General features: G+C 37.8%; 1 protein-coding gene and 1 pseudogene across 8 annotated transcripts in view; both read left to right on the plus strand.

Moving 5' to 3' along the window:
* Positions 1-22,359, plus strand: part of CHIC1 (cysteine rich hydrophobic domain 1) — a 284,937-nt gene that overhangs the window by 115,455 nt on the left and 147,123 nt on the right. For 2 of the 7 annotated variants that reach the window (XR_008478988.2, XR_013531805.1), the window contains exon 4: positions 4,362-4,416. The exons of 4 other annotated variants lie outside the window; for them this stretch is intronic. Coding sequence is in view for 1 of the 3 variants with exons in the window: in XM_035289461.3 (XP_035145352.1) it covers positions 4,362-4,416; positions 7,282-7,337 (111 nt within the window). In the remaining 2 variants the exon portion in view is untranslated. Of the gene's footprint in view, positions 1-4,361; positions 4,417-7,281; positions 7,397-22,359 lie in introns of those variants that run through there. One more of the 7 variants, XM_035289461.3, reaches the window with a different exon arrangement.
* LOC128930699 (COP9 signalosome complex subunit 7b pseudogene) lies at positions 7,354-13,263 on the plus strand (annotated as a pseudogene). Its single transcript, XR_013531804.1, has one exon. The product of XR_013531804.1 is annotated as a COP9 signalosome complex subunit 7b pseudogene (transcript).

Below are 22,359 nucleotides of genomic sequence, written 5' to 3' on the forward strand. Positions count from 1 at the left end.
CTGGCCTAACCTATGCTGTATTCTGGAGAATCCTCCATATGCAATTGAGAGATGTGTATTTTGCTGTTTTTGGATGGAATTTCTGTGAATATCTGTTAGGTCTATTTGTTCTACATTCTCACTTAAGTCCACTCTTTCTGTACTGATTTTCTGTCTGTATAATTTATCCATTGTTGCAAGTGGCTTATATATATTTAGGTGCTCTGAACTTGGGAGCATATGCATTTATATTATCTTCTTGATATATATCCTTTTGATAAATTGACCACTTTATTCTATAGTGTCCTTCATTGTCTCTTGTGACAGATTATGGCTGAAAATATTTTTTCTAGTATAATTACCCCTTTTATTTTTGTTTACTATTTGCATGGACTGTCTTTTTCCATTCTTTACTTTCAGCCTAGTGTGTGTCTCATGAGCAGCATATAGTAGGGTGTTGTTTGTTAATGCATTCCGCCACTTTATATTTCTATTGGAGGATTTAATTCATTGACATTGAAATTCATTATTGATAGGTAAGGACTTGTTATTGCTATTTTTACAAGTATTTCCTGACTGGTTTGTAGTTTTTTTCTGTCCTCCTTTTTATTTGTTGATTTTGGGGGGGGGGTAGTGATATGCTTTGATATTTTTTCTCATCTTTTGTGTGTCTACTGTAGCTTTTATTCTTTGGAAGTTACCATGAGGTTTTTTTTTATTTTTATGTTATGTATGCATTAACAAATTACTGTAACTATGGTTGTTTGTAATACTTTGTCTTTTGACTTTTATTAAAGAGATAAAAGTGATTTTAACCACAATTGCACTGTTACGTTATTCCTATCTTGACTTTGCTTGCCTTTACTATCAGTTTTATAGTTTTATTTGTTATGTTCCTAATAAGCATTCTTTTATTTCAACTTGAAGAACCTCATTTAGCATTGCTTGCTAGGCGGATTTACTGGTGATGAACTTATGTCCCTCGCCCCCACATTTGTGTGTAAATGTCTTTATCTCCTTCATTTCTAAAGGACAGCTTTACTAGATATAGTGTTCTTAATTGGCAGTTTTTTCCTTCAGTACTTTGAATACATGATCTCACTCTCTTGTGGCTTGCAAGGTTTCTGCTGAGAAATCTGCTGATTTTCTTATTGGGGTGATGGTGAATGAACAGCTCTCTTGGGTATGTTCCCTTGAATGAGTTGTTTTCCTCTTGATGTTTTCAAAATTTCTCTGTTTTTTTACTTTTGATGATTTTATTTAAATGTGTCTTAGTGAAGACCTCTTGATGCTCAGCATTTTAGGAGTTTTTTAAACTTCATACATCTGGAAGTCCATTTCCTTTTCCAGATTTGGGACATTTTCCATCATTATTTATTTAAATAAGCTTTCTGTTCTTTCTCTATTCCTTCTTTCACTCTCAGAATGTTTATATTGGTTCACTTGCTTTTGTCCAACAAGTCTCATTGGCTTTCTTTACTCTTTCTCATATTTTTTCTTTTTCTTCCTGTAACTGGATAATTTCAAATGATCTGTCTTTGAAGATGCCGATACTTCTTCAGCTTGATTTAGTCAGCTATTGTTGGTCTTTATTGAATTTTTCTTTTCAGTCATTGTGATTTTCAGCTCCATGACTTCTGCGTTTTAAAAAATAGATTTTCTATTGCTTTTTCAAAGTTTTCATTTTGTTCATGTATTGTTTTCCTGATCCTGTGTAATTATCTGTGTTCCTTCTTTTTTTTTTTTTTTTTTTTTTTGGAGTTTCACTCTTGTTACCCAGGCTGGAGTGCAATGGTGCGATCTCAGCTCACTGCAACCTTTGCCTCCTGGGTTCAGGCAATTCTCCTGCCTCAGCCTCCTAAGTAGCTGGGATTACAGGTATGCGCTACAATGCCCAGCTAATTTTTTGTATTTTTAGTAAAGATGGGGTTTCACCATGTTCACCAGGATGGTCTCAATCTCTTGACCTCATGATCCACCCACATCAGCCTCCCAAAGTGCTGGGATTACAGGCTTGAGCCACCGGTTCTCTTCTTAATGAGTATCCTTAAGATGATTATTTTCAATTTTTGTTAAGCTTTTTGTGGATTCTCTATTCAGGTCTTCACTGGAATTTTATTTTATTCTTTTTGTAGTATTATATTTCATTGATCTTTTATTTTTCTTTTGGCCACATATTGCTGTCTTTACAATTGAAGGAACACTCACCTCCTCCAGTCTTTACTCTTTAGCTTTAGGAGAGATAGACCTTTACCAGTGAGCCTAGGAAGAGATTCCAAAGGTTTCTCAGACCTTTTCTGTGAATGTGCCCACCCTGCTTTTCTTGTTCTGTTCTAGGAAGCAAATGTTAGGATTGTGTGCCTTTACTCTCCTGTCAAGCCAGGTATGGTGATGAGCCTACTGTTTCTTTTCCCTATGGCAATGCCCAGGGATGAACAAGGTTGAATGCCTTCTCTCAAACCAAAAGAGTCAAGCCGGCTATTAAGATATGTACCTGCTATGGAAATTCATGTACTGTCTGTGGGAGGTCAGGCAGGCTGTGCTCAGGGAGGTATGGGCATTATCCACTAGTTGTAAAAGTTCATTAACTGCTCACAGCTCATGGTGGCTAGTTGGGGGGTACTCAGGCAAGTCATTCTTTAGATTTCTTGGGTGGGCCTTTTGGTGGAGTCTCTAAGCAGGATAACAGGATCTATAGCCACTGTTTTCAACTGCACACAGGTTGCTGTGCTCTTTCTCCCCTTCTTTTAGCTTCTTGCTGTCCCCAAGCAATTTATTCATACAGATCTCCTCAGTATTCAAGTTGCAGAAAGATAGAAGTGGGCCTCCTCAGCCATATCCTGCAATGCTGAGGAAACCAAGAGCTCACTTAATTCTAACTTTTCTCCATGGTATAAATTGCAGGTTGAGGAGGGGGGCTTTTTAGCATCAAGCTGTACCATTTCTGTGGTGGAGAAATGACATGGGTAAATTGAAACTTTAGTTTTTACCCTCTTTAATGTGTCCACTTTCAGGTTTTTTGTTGTATTACAGTGCTAAAATCTTAGACTCTGGCTCCCACAAAGGTATTCTCACCTATGGGTGGTTGCCAAAACCAGGTTATCTGTAGGGGGATGAAAGCTGGAATCTCTTGTTCTGCAATCTTGGTGATGGTACTCTTTAATTTTTCAAATGTTTGTTTTGCATCAATGTAAATAATCATGTGGTGGTTTTCATTAATTCTGTTAATGTAGTATATCATACTGGCTTTCATATGATGAATCATTTTTTCATTGCAGGTATATATTGTACTCAGTCATGGTTTATAATCCTGTTGTTATGCTACTGGCTTTTGATTTGCTAGTATTTTGTGAATTTTTCATCAGTATTGATAAGGGATGTAAGACTGCAGTTTTCTTTCTTTATAGTGTGTTTGAATAGCTTTGTTAAATGAGTAATATTCTCAGAGAATCAGGAAGTGTTCTTTTAATTGTTGGAAGAATTTAAGAAGGATTGGTGTTAATTCTTCTTTAAATGTTAGGAATAATTCACCAATGAAGTCATATTGTCTAGGTCTTTCATTGAGGGAGGTTTTTATTTCTGATTAAATCATCTTACTAGTTATTGTTCTATTTAGATTTTCTGTTTATTCCTGATTCAACCTTAGTAGCTTTTGTGTTTCTAATAATTTAATCATTTTATTTAGGCTAACCAATTTGAGAACACTTTTTATTCACTCTCCCAATCTCTGACATTTTAGTAGAGAATTTAATCAATGTAGAGATGAAAAAATTATAGTAAGTAAAAATTTACTTTGCCATTTATTTGTTTTCTGCCTGGCTAATAACTGTTTTGTCCCTTATTGTTTTCTCTCACTACCATTTTCTGGGGTTTTTTGTTGTTTGGGTTTTTTTCTTTGTAATGACATATTTTGACTTCTTTCTAATTGTCTTTTGTGTTTATTTTGTAGATATTATCTCTGTGGTTACCATGGAGGTTACATATGACATCAAAAATTTACAAGAGTCCACTTTAAATTAATAACAACTGAGCATAAATCAGATACAAAATCTCCATTTCTATACATATCTGTTCCTCTGACACTTATTGAAGTCACAAATTACATTGTATAATATACACACTAGTGTAGACTTACAGTTATTTTATATGTTTATGGTTTGTTTTATGGAAATAAAAATTGCAGTATATTACAAATTTATAATAATGATATTTTTATATATATGCATGTGTTTACCTTTACCACAGATTTTTACATTGTCCTCTGGCATTGAGTTACTTTCTAGCATTGTTTAGCTTTTTTTGTAGTGTATATCTAATGGTAATGTGCTTCCTCACCTTTTGTTTATCTTAAAATGTCTTAATTTTTTCTTTATTTTTTAAAGGAAAGTTTTGCTGCATATAGAGTTTTATGTCAACAGGTGTTTTTATTGGAATACTGTAAGTATATCTTCACTGACTTCTTTCCTCCAAGGTTTCCTCTGAGAAATCAGCAAAAATCTCATTGAGGATCCTTTGTATCTGATGAGTTACTTTTTTTGCTGATTTTAAGATTTTTTTTGAGGGGTCTTTTTCTTTTGATAGTTTGAGTGTGTCTTAATCTCTCTGGATTTATTATGCTTAGACATCATTGAGCTTACATTTGTAAATATATATCGTTCATTGAATTTGGGAAAGTTTTAGCCATAGTTTCTTCTGTTTTCTATTACTGTATCCCAAGTCTCTTTTTGGAAGCTCATAATACACATATTTGTCCACTTAATGGTAACTCAAAAGTTCTGTAGTCATTGCTTATTTTTCTTCATTTTCTGTCTTCTCTTTAGATTCAGTAATTTCAGTTGTCCTAACTTCTACTTTGTTGATTCTTCTGCCTGCTCAACTCTGCTCTTCAGCTCCCTTTATTGAATTTCTATTTCAGTTACTGTATTTTTCAGCTCCAGAATTGGGTTTGGTTTCTTTTTACATCATCTATCTCTTTTTTAAAATTACAGTTTTATTTACCATTTTCTTGATTTTCTTTATTTCTGTATTTATGTTTTTTTTTTAGTTCTTTAACAATATTTACAAAAGCTCTTTTAAGGTCTTTGTCACATAAGTCCAATGTCTGGGCTTTCTTATAAATGTTTTCTGCCAGTTTATTTGTTCCTAGGAGTGGGCTATGCCTTCTTGTATTTTTCATTTTTGTTTATTTTTTTGTCCTGTTATTTTGGTGTCATTGTTGAACATTGGGAATTTGTAAAAACAACCACATCTGCCAGTATCTGCAGACTGGCTCTGTTCAGGGGCAGTTTTTAACAGATTACCTGAGCTTGATCTTAGTCTAGGAATGAGATAAAAAGCTAAGATTTTCTGAGGTATTTTCTGAATATGCATCTTACCTGGGCCTATGTGTAGCTTTCTCAATTCCTCATATGCATGACTGTGTTTCAGTGTCTTAATTTCACAAATAGTCTCATCTTTGGAAACTTATCTGCTCTATTTTTATGTGTTCACCTGTAATCTCTTCCCCTAGTCTTCTACATATCTGTTGCCTCCCTACATGTTTAGGAGGAGTGTCTTCTGCTTTCCCCATCTGAAAGCCAAGGTAGGTGAAACAGAGATCAGTCCTTCAGGTCATCTTCAGACAGGTTAGACCATTGGAAATAATGCCTACTCTTCTTTCTCTGGCTCAAGAGAGAATTGAGACCTGAGTTTCTACCTCATTCAGACCAAGATTGCTACCACATATGGTGGGGTAAGGCAGGGAGAGAGCAAGGAGAAATGCCACAAAACCTTTCTCCCAATTTTAAAGACGTCTTTTTAGAAAATTATTTTAGGTTCAGGGGTACATGTGCAGTTTGTCATATAGGTTAATGTATGTCACAGAGATGTGTTGTACAGATCATTTCATCACCCAGGTAATCAGCAGAGTACCTGAGAAGTATTTTTTGGTTTTCTTCTCCTACCCTCCATCCCCAAGTAGGCCTCTGTGTCTGTTGATTTTCTTTGTGTGTTCCTGTGTTCTTGTTGTTTAGCTCCCACTTATAAGTGAGAATATACAGTATTGGGTTTTGTATTCCTGTGTTAGTTTGCTTTGGATAATGGCCTCCTTCAGCTTCATCCATGTTACTGCAAAGGACATGATCTTATTTTTTATGGCTACATAGTATTCCATGGAGTATATGTACCACATTTTCTCTATCTAGTTTACTGTTGATGGGCAGTTAGGTTGATTCCATATCCTTGCTATTGTCTGCCATACTGCAGTAAGCATACGTGTGCATGTATCTTTATTGTAGAACAATTTATGTTTTCTCGTGTATCTACTCAGACATGGTATTGCTGAGACAAAAAATAATTCTGTTTTAAGCTCTGTGAAGAATTACCACACCACTTTCTATGGTGGTTTTCTATACTTTCTTCATTCCCACCAGCAGTATTTCCTTTACTCTGCAACCTGAACAGCATCTCTTATTTTTTTTTACTTTTTAATAATAGCTATTTTCACTGGCATTAGATAGTATCTCATTGTGGTTTTGATTTTTATTTCTCTAATGATTAGTGATATTGATTTTTTATATGTTGCTTAGCCACAAGTGTGTCTTCTTTTGAAAAGTATTCATGTCCTTTGCCCACTTTTTATTGGAGTAGTTTGTTCTTTCTTGTAAATTTGTTTCTTCTATATTATAGAAGAAACATGCATCTTTGTTGAATGCATAGTTTGGAAATTATTTTTTCCCATTTTGTAGATCATTTACTTCATCGATGGTTTCTTTGGCTGTGCAGAAACATTTTAGTTTAATTAGATCCAATTTCTCAATTTTTTCTTTTGTTGCAGTTTCTTTTGGAATATTTATCATTGTCTTTTCCAGGTCCTATATCCAGAAGAGTATTTCCTAGATTATCTTTCAGAGTTTTTATAGTTTTGGGTTTTACATTTAAATCTTTAATTCACTGAGTTAATATTTGTATATGGTGTAGGAAAGGGGTCTAGCTTCAGTCTTCTGCATATAGCTAGCCATTATTCCCACACTGTTGCTTGCTTTTGTCAGCTTTGTCAAAGAGCAGATGTTTGTAGGTGTACATCATTATTTCTGGGCTCTCTATTCTGTTCCATTGGTCTATGTCTGTTTTTGTAATAGTACCATGCTGTTTTGTTTACCATAGCCCTGTAATGTAGTTTGAAGTTGGGAAACCTGATGCTTCTGGCTTTGCTCTGTTTGCTTAGGATTGGCTTGGCTATTTGCATTCTTTTTTGTTTTCACATAAATGTTAAAAATTTTTTCTGGGATGCCGGGCTAATCATGGACGCTTGACAACCTGCAGGCAAATGCCGGGAGGCCGAGCCAGTGACTCAGAGGACTGAGAGGTGGTGCAGATAGAGTTCAAGGCCAGAGAATGGCAGGGGAACAGAAACCCTCAAGTAACCTCCTGGAGCAGTTTATTTCACTAGCCGAAGGTACCAGTGGCTCAGCCCTCACTGCTCTCATAAGCCAGGTCTTAGAGGCTCCTGGAGTATATGTCTTTGGAGAATTTCTGGAGCTGGCCAATGTGCAGGAGCTTGAAGAAGGAGCTAATGCTGCTTATTTGCAGTTGTTGAACCTGTTTGCCTATGGAACATATCCAGATTACATAGCCAACAAGGAGAGCCTGCCAGAACTGAGCAGAGCTCAGCAGAACAAGCTGAAGCTTGGCATCAAGAATGAAGTGTATTGCCTACTCTGTGTTGCTGAAAGACCTGGAGATGCAGAATCTTTGGGAACTAGAAGACCTCATCATTGTGACTGTCTACACTGACATCATCCAGGGCAGCCTGGACCAGCAAAACCAGCTGCTGGAAGTGGATTTCTGCATTGGCTGTGATATCCGAAAGAATGATATCAATAATATTGTCAAGACCCTGCATGAATTGTGTGACGACTGTGAAGCAGTTCTGCTGGGCATCGAGCAGCAAGTTCTGAGTGTCAACTAGTACAAAGAAAACCACAACCGAACTCAGCAGCTGGTAGAAGCAGAGGTAACCAACATCAAGAAGACACTCAAAGCCACCACATTCTCTTCGGCTCAGGAAATGGAGCAGCAGCTGGCTGAACAGGAGTGTCCTTCTCACGCTGAGCAGAGGCAGCCCACCAAGATGTCTAAAGTGAAAGGTCTGGTCTCCAGCCGCCACTAGGGCTGGCTGGGGCAGCTGGCACTCACTAGGCCTGGGTCAGGTGGGGAGGGGACACCAAGGGCCCATTTCCTCCCCTCTCTATCTGCAGTGAGTTCCAGACCTGCCCGTCCCCTCACAAGCACCTCCCCACCCTCTTGGTACTGTTCCAGAAAAACTTACTTCCCCTCACCCACTCCCTCCTCCCCTAGTTGTTCCTTCAGATTCAGGGGCTCTGCTGATGCCATCCCAACAGGGTCAGACACTGTCCAGCCTCCCTCCAGGAGGTTCTTGTCTCTGTGTAAGGGCTTGTTTCCATCCCAGTTTTTCTTTTGCTCCATGTCGTTTTGTCAGGCTTGTTACAAGCTGGAAGCAGCTTTAACCAACCCCTAGTGATGACTGTGAAAGAGGCCCCTCCCCTTGTGAGGAGGTGGCATTCCTCTCCAACCCCTCATACCACAGTCTCCATGACGGTGCAGCAATCTCTAGCCAGGTGTTAAGATGCTCTACTTTTCCTCTTCTTCCTCATCCCTTATTGGCAGCTCCAGTTCAGGCAATCGAGGGATGTGATGCTGGGCTATGTTTACTAAACCCATGGGTTTTCAGCCTCTTAAGCCCAGCTTTGATCCCCGGTTTGCTGGGAGTGCTGGGTTGACTAACTTCTGGTATCTGAGCACAGACAGAGGGTGCTGTGGGTCTGCTGGGTGGCAAAAGTGGTTCCTTCCAGCTTGGTGTTCTCTCCCGGCCACTCTTCCTGCTGCCTCTGACTACTCAGCCTTGTATTTGGTGTGTAGACCCCAGCTGCCCACTGGGGCTTCCGGCTAATGCTTGCTTTTCTGAGATCTTTAACTCCTCCTGGCTCCACCTGGGTAGGGATGGTGGCACTGATGCTCCTCTGTTTTCTGGAGGACCTCTTGCTGCTTCTGTGTGTCTTTCCACCCCTCCTTGATGATGACCTAGAGCCCTCTGATGATGGCATTTTCCTGGCAAGAGAAAGAGACTTAACTAGACTTCTGAACTTGAATAGTTTAAGGTTATATTTTAAATTTTTTTGTACAAGCTATGATTCTAATACATTTCAGCATGCTTTTGTTCAAAAAAATGTTTTTCTAGTTCTGTGAAGAATTTAATTGGTAGTTTGATAAGAAAAGCATTGAATCTGTAAATTGTTTTAGACATCATGGCCATTTTAATGACATCTGTTTTTTCTATCCATGAGCATGGAATGTTGGTCTATGTTTCTGTTTCTATGTCTTGGTCTATGTTTTGAGCCCTGTTTTGTAACTCTTATTGGAGAGGTCTTTCACCACCCTAATTAGCTGTATGCCTAGTTATTTTATTCTTTTTGTGATAATTGTGAATTGGACTACATTTCTGATTTGGTTCTTAGCTTTAATGTTGTTGGTGTATAGGAATGCTTCTGATTTTTGTGTGTTGATTTTATATCATGAAACTTTCCTGAAGTCATTTCTCAGCTCAAAGAGATTTGGGGCAGAGAATATGGGGTTTTCTAGATGTAGAATCATGTCGTCTGCAAACTGATAATTGGACTCCTCTCTTTTTATTTGGATGCCCTTATTTTTTTTTTTTTTTTTTTTTGCTTGATTGTCCTGGGCAGGATTTTCAATACTATGTTTAATAGAAGTGGTGAGAGAAGGCATCCTTGTCTTGTGCCAGTTTTCAAGGGGAATGCTTCCAGCTTCCATCCATTATTTGGTATGATGTTGGCTGGGGGTTTGTCCTAAATATGTCTTATTATTTTTAAGTATATGGTCTAGTTTATTGGAGGTTTTTAACATGATAGGAAAAATATGAAAGCTTTTTCTGCATCTCTTGAGATAATCATGTGGTTTTGGTCTTTAGTTGTGTTTATGTGATGAATCACATTTATTTATTTTCATATGTTGAACCAAGCTTGCATCTCAGGGATAAATCTGACTTGATCATGGTAGATTAGCCTTTTGCTGTACTGGATTCAGTTTTCTAGTATTTTGTTGAGGATTTTTACATCAATGTTCATCAAGGATATTGGCCTGAAGTTTTCTTTTTCTGTTGTGTCTCTGCCAGCTGATTCAGTTTTGGAACTTGTTATTAGTCCATTCAGGGATTCATTTTCTTTCTTCTTCAGTCTAAAGAGGATGTATGTGTGTAGGAATTTGTCCATTTCTTCCAAATTTGCTTGTTTGTATGTATGAAGGTGTTTATAGTACCCTCTGATGGGATTCTTTTTGTATTTATGTCTCATTTCTACTCTCCCCTTTGTTATTTCTAATTGTGTGTTTATTTTGATCTTCTGTTTTTTCTAACAATCGGTTTATCTATCTCACTAATTTTTTCAAAGAAGGCACTCCTGGATTTGTTGATCTTTTGTATGTGTCTAGATTTTTCTTCAATTCAGTTCTGATTTTGGTTATTTCTTGTCTTCCTCTAGCTTTGGGGTTAGTTTGCTCTTGCTTCTCTAGTTCTTCTACTTGTGGTTTAGGTTGTTAATTTGAGATGTTTCTAACTATTTAATGTGGACATTTAGTGCTATAAATTTCTCTTCTTTTTTTTTGAGAAAAGGTCTTACTCTGTCACGAGGCTGAAATGCAGTGGTGCAATCTCGGCTCACTGCAACCATGAACTCCCTGGTTCAAGTAGTCATCCTGCCTCAGACTCCCAAATAGCTGGGATTACTGGCACGTGCCACCACACCCAGGTAATTTTTGTATTTTTAGTAGACACAGGGTTTCACTACATTGGCCAGAATGGTCTCAATCTCCTGACCTTGTAATCCACCTGCCTTGGTCTCCCAAAATGCTGGGATTACAGGCATGAGCCACCGTACCTGGCCTAAATTTCCCTTTTAACACTAACTTAGCTGTGTCCCAGAGATTCTGGTTCATTATTATCGTGTTCTCATTAGTGTTAAAAAAAAATTCTTGATTTCTTCCTGAATTTCATTGTTTACCTAGAAGTCATTCAGAAGCAGGTTAATTTCCCTCTAACTGTATGGTTTTAAGTGACTTTCTCAGTATTGATTTCTCAGTTTTTATTGTGCTGTGGTCTGAGATTGTGGTTGGTATGATTTTTTTTTTTAATTTGCTGAGGATTGTTTTGTCTGATTGGTCAGTTTTAGAATATGTGCCATAGGGCCGGGTGCGGTGGCTCATGCTTGTAATCCCAGCACTATGGGAGGCCGAGGCGGGTGGATAACGAGGTCAAGAGATCGAGACCAATCCTGGTCAACATGGTGAAACCCCATCTCTACTAAAAATACAAAAATTAGCTGGACATGGTGGTGCATGCCTGTAATCCCAGGTACTCAGGAGGCTGAGGCAGGAGAATTGCCTGAACCCAGGAGGCGGAGGTTGTAGTGAGCTGAGATTGCGCCATTGCAATCCAGCTTGGGTAACAAGAGTGAAACTTCATCTCAAAAAAAAAAAAAAAAGAATATGTGCCATGTGGCAATGAGAAGAATGTATGTCCTGTTGTTGTGGAGTGAAGAGTTCTGTTCTGTAGATATTGATTAGGTCCATTTGGTTAGGTTGAGTTTGGTCCCTTTATATCTTTGTTAATTTTCTGCCTTGATCTAACTGAAACTTTGTGTCCTTTGACCAATATCCAGTGTTCATCTTCCCCAAACCCCTTTTACTGTTAACCACCATTCCACTCTCTACTTTGAGGTCAGTTTTTTTAGATTGTACATATAAGTGAGATCACACTGTATCTATCTGTGCCTAGCTTAAATCACTTAACATGTCTTTCACGCTGTGTTGTCAAAAATGATAGAATTTTCCTTTCTTAGTGCTACATAGAATTCCATCTTGTATATGTGCCATGTTTTCTTTATTCATTAGTCCATTGACAGCAACACTTAGGTTACTTTCTATCTTGGCTACTGTCAATAATATTGCAATGTACATGGAAGTATAGATACCCATTTGGCATATTGACTTCAAATTTTTCTATCTATATCCAGAAGTAGGATTGCTGGATCATATGGGAATTCTATTTTTAGTTTTTTGAGGAACATCTATACTGTTTTTCATAACAGCTGTATTAATTTACATTTCTGTCAACAGTGTCAAAGAATTCTTTTTATTCTACATTTTTGCCAACACTTATTATATTTTCTTTTTCATAGTAGCCATTCTAATAGGTGTGAGGTAATATATCATTGTGGTTTTCGTTTAAATTGCCCTGATGATTACTGATGTTGACCACCTTTTCATATACCTGTTGTCTATCTGTGTCTTCTTTTGAGAAGTATTTATTGAAATTCTCCACCTATTTTTAGTAATTGGATTATTTTCTTACAGTTTGAGTTTCTTATGCTTTGGATATTAGCCTCATCAGATGTGTGGTTTGCAAATATTTTCTCTTAATCCATGGAATTGTCTCTTCATTCTGTTAATTATTTTCTTTGCTCTGCAGAGGCTTATTAGTTGAAGTACTATTCATTTATTTCTGCTTTTGTTGCCTGTGCTTTTGACAAGAAATTACTACCCAGATTAGTGTCATGAAGTTTTTACCCTGTCTTCTTCTAGTAGTTTTACATTTTCAGATCTTGCATTTATTTTGAGCTGATTTTTATGTACGGTATGGGTCTAATATATTCATCTGCATGTGAATATTCAGTTGTTCCAATATCATTTTTTGAAGACACTGTCCTTTATTATGTCTTCTTAGCAACTTTGTTCAACCAATTGACCATGGTTTGACCAGGAATAAACACAAGTTTATATCCTGTTCTGTTGTCCAATGTGTCTGTATTTATGCTGTTACCATGCAGTTTTGATTTCGGTAGCTTTGTAGTATATTTTGAAATTAGGTAGTATGAGGCCTCCAGCTTTGTTCTTTTTTCTCAAGACTGTTTTGGCTATTTGGAATTTTTTTGTGATAACAAATGAACTTTAGGAAGTGCTTTTTCTGTTTTTGTGAAATATAACATTGGAATTTTCATAGGGGTTGTATTGAATGTGTAGGTCACTTTAGGTAGTATGGACATTTTAACAATATTTTTTCAATGCACAAACAAAATATCCTTCCATTTGTGTTTTCTTCTGTTTCTATTATTTTTGTTTTGTAGTTTTCAGGATACAGATCTTTCATATCCTTAGTAAACTTTAATTCTGTGTAAATTTTTGTGAAGCTATTGTAAATGGGATTGCTTTCTTAATTTCTTTCTTTTTTTGTAATATATAGAAACACAACTGAAATTCGTATGTTGATTTTGTATACTGTAAATTTACTGAATTTGTTTATCACCTCTAACAGTTTTTTGGTGGAATCTGTCAGGTTTTCTATTTATAGGATAAGGTTATAAGCAAACAGAGACAATTTCACTTCTGTCTTTATTTTTATCTTTTGCCTTTGATTTCTTTTTTGTAATCTCATTTGTCTGTTTTTACTTTCAAAGTTTTATCAATAAAATCTTTGACCAGACCAATGCCTTCAAGCATTTCTCCAACTTTTAGTAGTTTCAGATCTTACATTTAAGTCTAAAATGCATTTCTATTTGATTTTTGTATGTGGTCAGAGATAGGAGTCTAGTTTCATTCTTCTGTATATGGAAATCCAGCTTTCCCAGTACCATTTATTGAAGATGATACACTTTACCCATGGTATGCTTTTGGTGCCTTCACTGAAAATCAGTTGGCCGAAGGAAGTTGGGGAGTGAGCATGCTACCCATCTGGGGAAACCATGCTTTTTCCACAAAACTATGCAACCCATGGATTGGAAAATCCCAATTGTAAACCAACACAGGGACTAAGGTTCCAACATCTACTCCATTCAGATTTTCAGCAGACTCTCAACTAGAATTTGCTTAAGCCTGCTGAGTTCCTGGGGAGAGTGGTGACCAGCACCACAGATGTGGGTGACTGTTAAGCTGATTGAGCTCCGTAGGGGAGGGGCAACAGCCAGCACTGGGACCGATAGCTGCCTAACACACTAAGCTCCATGGGCTGGGGAAGGGTGGCAGCCATCTCTATAACTTAAGGCCAAAATTTTCCCCAGTTGGAGCCAGGGAGGCTGAATGGCTTTGTCCCTAGAGATGTCCCCCACAGCCTAACATACTGGCTGCATGGCAGACTGTGGCCAGAGCACCTCTTCAGGCCTGCTGCTGACCCATCCCTCCTCACTGGGTGTGGTTTTTCTGCAGGAACTCCACCAACTTCAGCCAGGGGCTCAGGGACAGAACTCTGATCTCCCTGAGCCTGAGCCCCTAGGGGGACAGGTGGCAACAGTCTCTGTGGAGCAGTAGACTTAGCCTTTTCTCCTACTAATTCTAAGGAATCCAGGCAACCTAGAAGAGTGGGTTGCTGCCCAGTGAGGCACACCGCCCCTCCACCAAAGGACAGTAAAAGTGCTTCATTAAATGGATTCTGTTCCCTCTGCCACCCAGCTGGGTGAGACCCTCTAACAAGAGTTGTCAGGCATCCTATACGGTAGCAATCTTACTGGCATTGCCCTCAAGATCAATGCCCCTCAAGATCAGAGATCTCAACAGAAGGAATAGGCACCCTACCTTGCTGTTCTCCAGCCTCTAGGCATGGGAGAGAACCAGGTGAATAGTGTCTGAAGGGAACCCCCAGCAAACCACAGCAGTCCTAGAGAAGAGAGACCTGAGCATTTAAAGAAAAATAAACAGAAAACAACAACAGCATCAACAACAAAAGTTCCAACAGAAAACCCAAGGGGCAGCAGCTTTAAAAATCGAAACTTAGACAAACTCATGAAGATGAAAAAGAATCAACAACAGCAACAACAACAAACCAAAACAAAAACACTGAAATTCCATAATACTAGAGTGCCTCTATTTCTCCAAATGACTGAATGCCTCTCCAGCAAGGGTGCAGAACTGTACAGAGGATGAGATGGATAAATTGACAGAAGTATCCTTCAGAAGATGGGTAATAACAACTTTCACTGAGTGAAAAGAGCATGTTCTAACCCAGTGTAAAGAAGCTAAGAAGCTTGATTTAGATAAAAGGTTAGAGGAGTTGCTTACTAGAATAACTATTTTAGAGAGGAACATAAATGATGTGATGGAGCTGAAGCATACAGCACAAAACTTCGTGAGACATACACAAGTATCAATAGCTGAATTGACCAAGTGGAAGAAAAAAATCAGTTTGAAGACCACCTTGCTGAAATAAGGCATGCATACAAAATTAGAGAAAAAAGAATGAAAAGGAATGAACAAAGCCTAAGAGAAATATGGAACTATGTAAAAAGACTGAACCTATGATTGACTGGAGTACCTGAAGGAGACAGGGAAAATGGAAACAAGCTAGAAAACACACTTCAGGATATTATCCAGGAGAAATTTTCTAACCTAGTAAGACAGGACAACATTCAAATTCGATAAACTAGTAAACCTGGAAGAAATGGATAAATTCCTGGACTCCTGTGTCCTCCCAAGCCTAAACCAGGAGGAAGCTGAAACTATGAATAGACCAATAACAAGGTCAGAAGTCGAGGCAGCAATTAAGAGCCTACCACACAAAAAAAGCCCAGGTCCAGATGGGTTCACAGCCGAATTCTACCAGACACACAAAGAGGAGCTGGTACCATTCCTTCTAAAACTATTTCAAACAATCCAAAAAGAGGGAATACTTCCCAAATCATTTTACGAGACCAACATCATTCTAGTACCAAAACCCGGCAGAGACCCAACAAGAAAAGAAAACTTCAGGCCAATATCCATGATGAACATAGATGCAAAAATCTTCAACAAAATATTGGCAAGCCGAATGCAACAGCAAATCAAAAAACTTATTCACAATGATCAAGTAGGATTCATCCCGGGGATGCAAGGCCGGTTCAACATACGCAAGTCTATCAACGTAATTCACCACATAAACAGAACCAAAAACAACCACATGATTATCTCATTTGACGCAGAGAAGGCATTTGACAAAATTCAACAGCCCTTTATGCTAAAAACCCTCAATAAACTCAGTATGGATGGAGCGTATCTCAAAGTAATAAAAGCTATTTATGACAAACCAACAGCCAATATCATACTGAATGAGCAAAAACTGGAAGCATTCCCTTTGAAATCTGGCACTAGACAAGGATGCCCTCTTTCACCACTCCTATTCAATATAGTTCTGGAAGTTCTAGCCAGAGCAGTCAGGCAAGAAAAAGAAATAAAGGGTATTCAAATAGGAAAGGTGGAAGCCAAATTGTCTCTATTTGCAGACGACATGATAGTATACCTAGAAGACCCCATCACCTCAGCCCAAAAACTCCTGAAACTGATAAGCAACTTCAGCAAAGTCTCAGGATATAAAATCAATGTGCAAAAATCACAAGCATTCGTCTACACCAATAAGAGACTTAAAGAAAGCCAAATCAAGAACGAACTGCCATTCACAATTGCTACAAAAAGAATAAAATACCTTGGAATACAACTCACAAGGAATGTAAGGGACCTCTTCAAGGAGAACTACAAACCACTGCTCAACGAAATCAGAGGACACAAACAGATGGAGAAACATTCCATGTTCATGGTTAGGAAGAATTAACAGCGTGAAAATGGCTATACTGCCCAAAGTAATTTACAGAATCAACGCTATCCCCATCAAGCTACCATTGACTTTCTTCACAGGACTGGAAAAAACCACCTTGAACTTCATATGGAACCAAAAGAGAGCCCACATAGCCAAGTCAATTCTAAGCAAAAAGAACACAGCGGGGGGCATCACACTACCGGATTTCAAACTATACTACAAGGCTACAGTAATCAAAACAGCATGGTACTGGTACCAAAACAGAGATATAGACCAATGGAACAAAACAGAGGCACCGGAGGCAACACAAAATATCTACAACTATGCAATCTTTGATAAACCTGACAAAAACAAGCAAGGGGGAAAGGATTCCCTGTTCAACAAATGGTGTTGGGTAAACTGGCTAGCCATGTGCAGAAAACAGAAACTGGACCCCTTCCTGACACCTTACACTAAAATTAACTCCAGATGGATTAAAGACTTAAACATAAGACCCGGCACCATAAAAACCCTAGAAGGAAATCTAGGCAAAACTATCCAGGACATAGGAGTAGGCAAGGACTTCATGAACAAAACACCAAAAGCATTGGCAACAAAAGCCAAAATAGACAAATGGGACCTAATGAAACTTCACAGCTTCTGCACGGCAAAAGAAACAGTCACTAGAGTGGATAGGCAACCAACAGAATGGGAAAAAATTTTTGCAGTTTACCCATCTGACAAAGGGTTGATATCCAGAATTTACAAAGAACTCAAACGGATTTACAGGAAAAAAAACAAACAAGCCCATTCAAAATGGGCAAAGGATATGAACAGACACTTTACGAAAGAAGACATATATGAGGCCAACAATCATATGAAAAAATGCTCATCGTCACTGGTCATCAGAGAGATGCAAATCAAAACCACATTGAGATACCATCTCACGCCAGTTAGAATGGCGATCATTAAAAAATCTGGAGACAACAGATGCTGGAGAGGATGTGGAGAAAAAGGAACACTTACACTGTTGGTGGGAGTGTAAATTAGTTCAACCATTGTGGAAGACAGTGTGGCGATTCCTCAAGGCCTTAGAAATAGAAATTCCATTTGACCCAGCAATCCCATTACTGGGTATATATCCAAAAGACTATAAATCGTTCTACTATAAGGACACATGTACACGAATGTTCATTGCAGCACTGTTTACAATAGCAAAGACCTGGAATCAACCAAAATGCCCATTGATAATAGACTGGATTGGAAAAATGTGGCACATATACACTATGGAATATTATGCAGCAATCAGAAATCATGAGTTTGTGTCATTTGTAGGGACATGGATGAATCTGGAGAACGTCATTCTCAGCAAACTGACACAAGAACAGAAAATGAAACACCGCATATTCTCACTCATAGGCGGGTGATGAAAAATGAGAACACATGGACACAGAAAGGGGAGTACTAAACACTGGGGTCTATTGGGGGGAAAAGGGGAGGGCCAGTGGGAGGGGGAGGTGGGGAGGGATAGCCTGGGGAGAAATGCCAAATGTGGGTGAAGGGGAGAAGGAAAGAAAAGCACACTGCCATGTGTGTTCCTACGCAACTGTCTTGCATGCTCTGCTCATGTACCCCAAAACTTAAAATCCAATAAAAAATTTAAATAAAAACATTCAAATTCGTGAAATACAGAGAACACCACTAAGATACTCCATGAGAAGATCAATCCCAAGACACATGATTATCAGATTCTCAAAGGTCAAAAGGAAGGAAAAAGTGTTAATTGCAGCCAGAGAGAAAGGTCAGGAAGGCTACAAAGGGAAGCCTATCAGACTAACAGTGGATCTCTCAGCATAAAACCCTATAAGCCAGAAGAAAGTGGGGGAAAATATTCAGCATTCTTAAAGAAAAGATTTTTCAACCAAGAATTTTATATACAGGCAGATTAAGCTTCATAAGTGAGACAAATAAAATCTTTTCCAGACAAGCAAATGCTAATAGATTTTGTCACTGCCAGCCCTGCCTTGCAAGAGCTTCTGAAAGAAGCACTAAACATGGAAAGGAAAAACTAGTACCCACCACTGCAAAACACATGAAAATATAAAGACCAATTTCACTATGAAGAAACTGCATCAACTGGCATGCAAAATAACCAGCTAGGATCATGATGACAGCATCAAATTTACATGTAACAATATTAACCTTAAATATAAAAGAGCTAAATGCCCCAACTAAAAGACACAGACCAGCAAATTGGATAAAGAGTCAAGGCTTGTCTCACATACAAAAACACACATAAGCTTAAAATAAAGGGAAGCAGGAATATTTACCAAGCAAATGGAAAGAAAAAAAAAAGCATGGGTTGCAATCCTAGTTTCTGATAAAAAAATAAACTTAAACCAACAAAGATCCAAACAGATAAGGACATTACATAACAGTAAAGGGATCAATGTACCAAGAAGAGCTAACTATTCTAAACATACATGCACCCAATAAAGGAGCACCCAAATTTATAAAACAAGCCTTTGGAGACCTACAAAAAGACTTAGACTCCCACACAACTATACTGAGAGATGTTATCACCCCACAGTCAGTATTAGACAGATCAACAAGACAGAAAATTGACAAGGATATTCAGGACTTGAACTCGGCTCTGGATCAAGTTCTAATAGACATCTACAGAACTCTCCATGGCAAATGTGCAGAATATACATTCTTCTCAGTGCCACACGGCACTTATTCTATAATTTACCACATAATTGGAAGTAAAACACTACTCAGCAAATGCAAAAGAATAAAAGTCATTAACAATCTCTCAGACTACAGTGCAATCAAATTAGAACTCAGGATTAAGAAACTCACTGAAACCACACAACTACATGGAAATTGAACAACCTGCTCCTGAGTGATCTCTGGGAAAATAACAAAATTAAGGCAGAAATCAAGGTCTTTGAAACCAATGAGAACAAAGAGACAATGTACCAGAATCTCTGGGACACAGCTAAACCAGCATTAAGGGAAATTTATAGCACTAAATGCCCACCTCAGAAAACTGAAAAGATCTGAAGTCGAGTTAAAAGAACTAGGGAAGCAAGGACAAACAAATCCAAAAGCTAGTGGAAGACAAGAAACAACTAAGATCAGAGTGGAACTGAAGGAGACAGAGACACAAAAAAAACCCTCAAAAAAAAAAAAATCAATGAATCTAGGAGATGGCTTTTGAAAAAAATTAACAAAATAGATAGACTGCTAGCCAGGCTAAGAAGAAAAGAGAAGAATCAGACACAATAAAAAATAATAAGGGGGATATCAGCACTGACCCCACAGAAATACAAACTATTATCAGAAAATACTATAAACACCTCAACAAAAGTAAAGAAAACCAAGAAGAAACTGATAAATTTCTGGTTACATACACCCTCCCAAGACTAATCCAGGAAGAAGTAGGATTCTTAAATAGACCAGTAAAATTTCTGAAATTGAAGCAGTAATTAATGGCCTAATAACCAAAGGAAAAAAAATTTTTTTAAGCCTAGGAGCAGATTCACAGCTGAGTCCTACCAGAAGAACAAAAATGAATTGGTACCATTCCTTCGGAAACTATTTCAAACAATTTAAAAGGAGGGACTCCTTTCTTACTATTTTATGAGCCCAGCATTTTCTTTATACCAAACCCTGGCAGAGACACACCAAAAAAATGAAACTTTAGGCCAATATTCCTAAAGAACATTGATGCAAAAATCCTCTATAAAATGCTGGCAAACCAAGTCCAACACCACATCAAAAAACTTACCCACCATGATCAAGGGGGCTTCATCCCTGTGATGCAAGACTGGTTTAATATATGCAAATCAATTAACGTCTATCGCATAAACCAAACCAAAGACAAAACCACATGATTATCTCAATAGATGCAGAAAAGGCCTTTAATAAAATTTCACATTCCTTCATGTTAAAACTCTCAACAAACTAGGTATTGATGAAACATATCTCAAAATAATAATCTGTTTGGGACAAACCCACAGCCAATATTGTATTTAATGGACAAAAGATGGAAGCATTGACTTTGAAAACTGACAAAAGACAAGGATGTCCTCTCTCACCATTTTTTTTCAACACAGTATTGGAAGTTCTGGCCAGGGCAATTAGGCAAGGGAAAAAAATTAAGGATATTCAAATAGGAAGAGAGAAGGTCAAATTGTTTGCAGATGACATTATTGTATATTTAGAAAACCCTATTGTCTCAGCCCCAAAACTTCTTAAGCTGATATGCAACTTCAGCAAAATATCAGGTTACAAAATTAATGTGCAATAATCACAAGCATTTCTCTACATCAACAATAGACAAGCAGAAAGCCAAATAATGAATTAACTCCCATTCACAATTGCTACAAAGAGAGTAAAAATATCTAGGAATACAGCTAACAAGGGATTTGAAGAGCCTCTTCAAGGAGTACTATGGCTCAAGGAAATGAGAGGACACAAACAAATGGAAAACATTCCATTTTCACGGATAGGAAGAATCAATATTATGAAAATGGCCATACTGCCCAAAGTAATTTAGAGATTCAATGCTATTCCCATCAAACTACCATTGACATTCTTCACAGAATTAGTAAAAAAAAAACTGCTTTAAATTGTATATAGATCCAAAGAAGAGCCCATATAGCCAAGACAATTCTAACCAAAAGAACAAAGCTGGAGGCATCACACTACCTGATTTCAAGCTATAATACAAGGCTACGGTAACCAAAACAGCATGGAACTGGTACCATACAGACATATAGACTAATGGAACAGAACAGAGACCTCAGAAATAACACCATACATCTGCAACCATCTGTTCTTCAATAAACCTGACAGAAACAAGCAATGGGGAAAGATTCTCTATTCAATAAATTGTGCTGGGACAACTGGCTAGCCATATGCAGAAAACTGAAACTGGACAACTTCTTTACACCTTATACAAAACTTAAGATGGAATAAAGACTAAAATGTAAAACCCAAAACCATAAAAATCCTAGAAAAAACCCTAGGCAATACCATTTAGGACATAGGCATAGGAAAAGACTTCATGACATAAACACCAAAAGCAATTGCAACAAAAGCCAAAATTGACAAATGGGATCTAATTAAACTAAAGAGCTTTTGCACAGCAAATGAAACTATCAGAGTGAACAGGCAACCTACAGAATGGGAGAAAATTTTTTCAGTCTACCCATCTGACAAAGGTCTAATAACCAGAATCTACTAGGAACTTAAACACATTTACAAGAAAAAATGCCATCAAAACGTGGGCAAAGGATATGAATAAACGCTATTCAAAAGAAGACATTTATACAGCCAACAAACATATGATAAAAAGCTCAACGTCACTGATCATTACAGAAATGCAAATCAGAACCACAGTAAAATACCTTCTCATGACAGTCAGAATGGCAATTATTTAGAAGTTAAGAAACAACAGAAGTTAGTGACGCTGTGGAGAAATAGAAATGCTTTTCCATTATTGGTGGAAATGTAAATTAGTTCAGCCATTGTTGAAGACAGTGTGGTGATTCCTGAAGGACCTAGAACCAGAAATACCATTTGACCCAGCAATCCCATTACTGGGTATATATTCAAAGGAATAGAAATCATTCTTTTATAGATAAATGCGCACGTACATTTCTTGCACCTCTATATACAATAGCAATGACATGGAACCAACCAAAATACCCATCAGTGATAAACAGGATAAACAAAATTGGTACATAATATACCATGGATTGCTA

This window comes from Callithrix jacchus, chromosome X (assembly GCF_049354715.1).
Source record: "Callithrix jacchus isolate 240 chromosome X, calJac240_pri, whole genome shotgun sequence".
In the NCBI taxonomy this organism is placed as follows: Eukaryota; Metazoa; Chordata; class Mammalia; order Primates; family Cebidae; genus Callithrix; species Callithrix jacchus.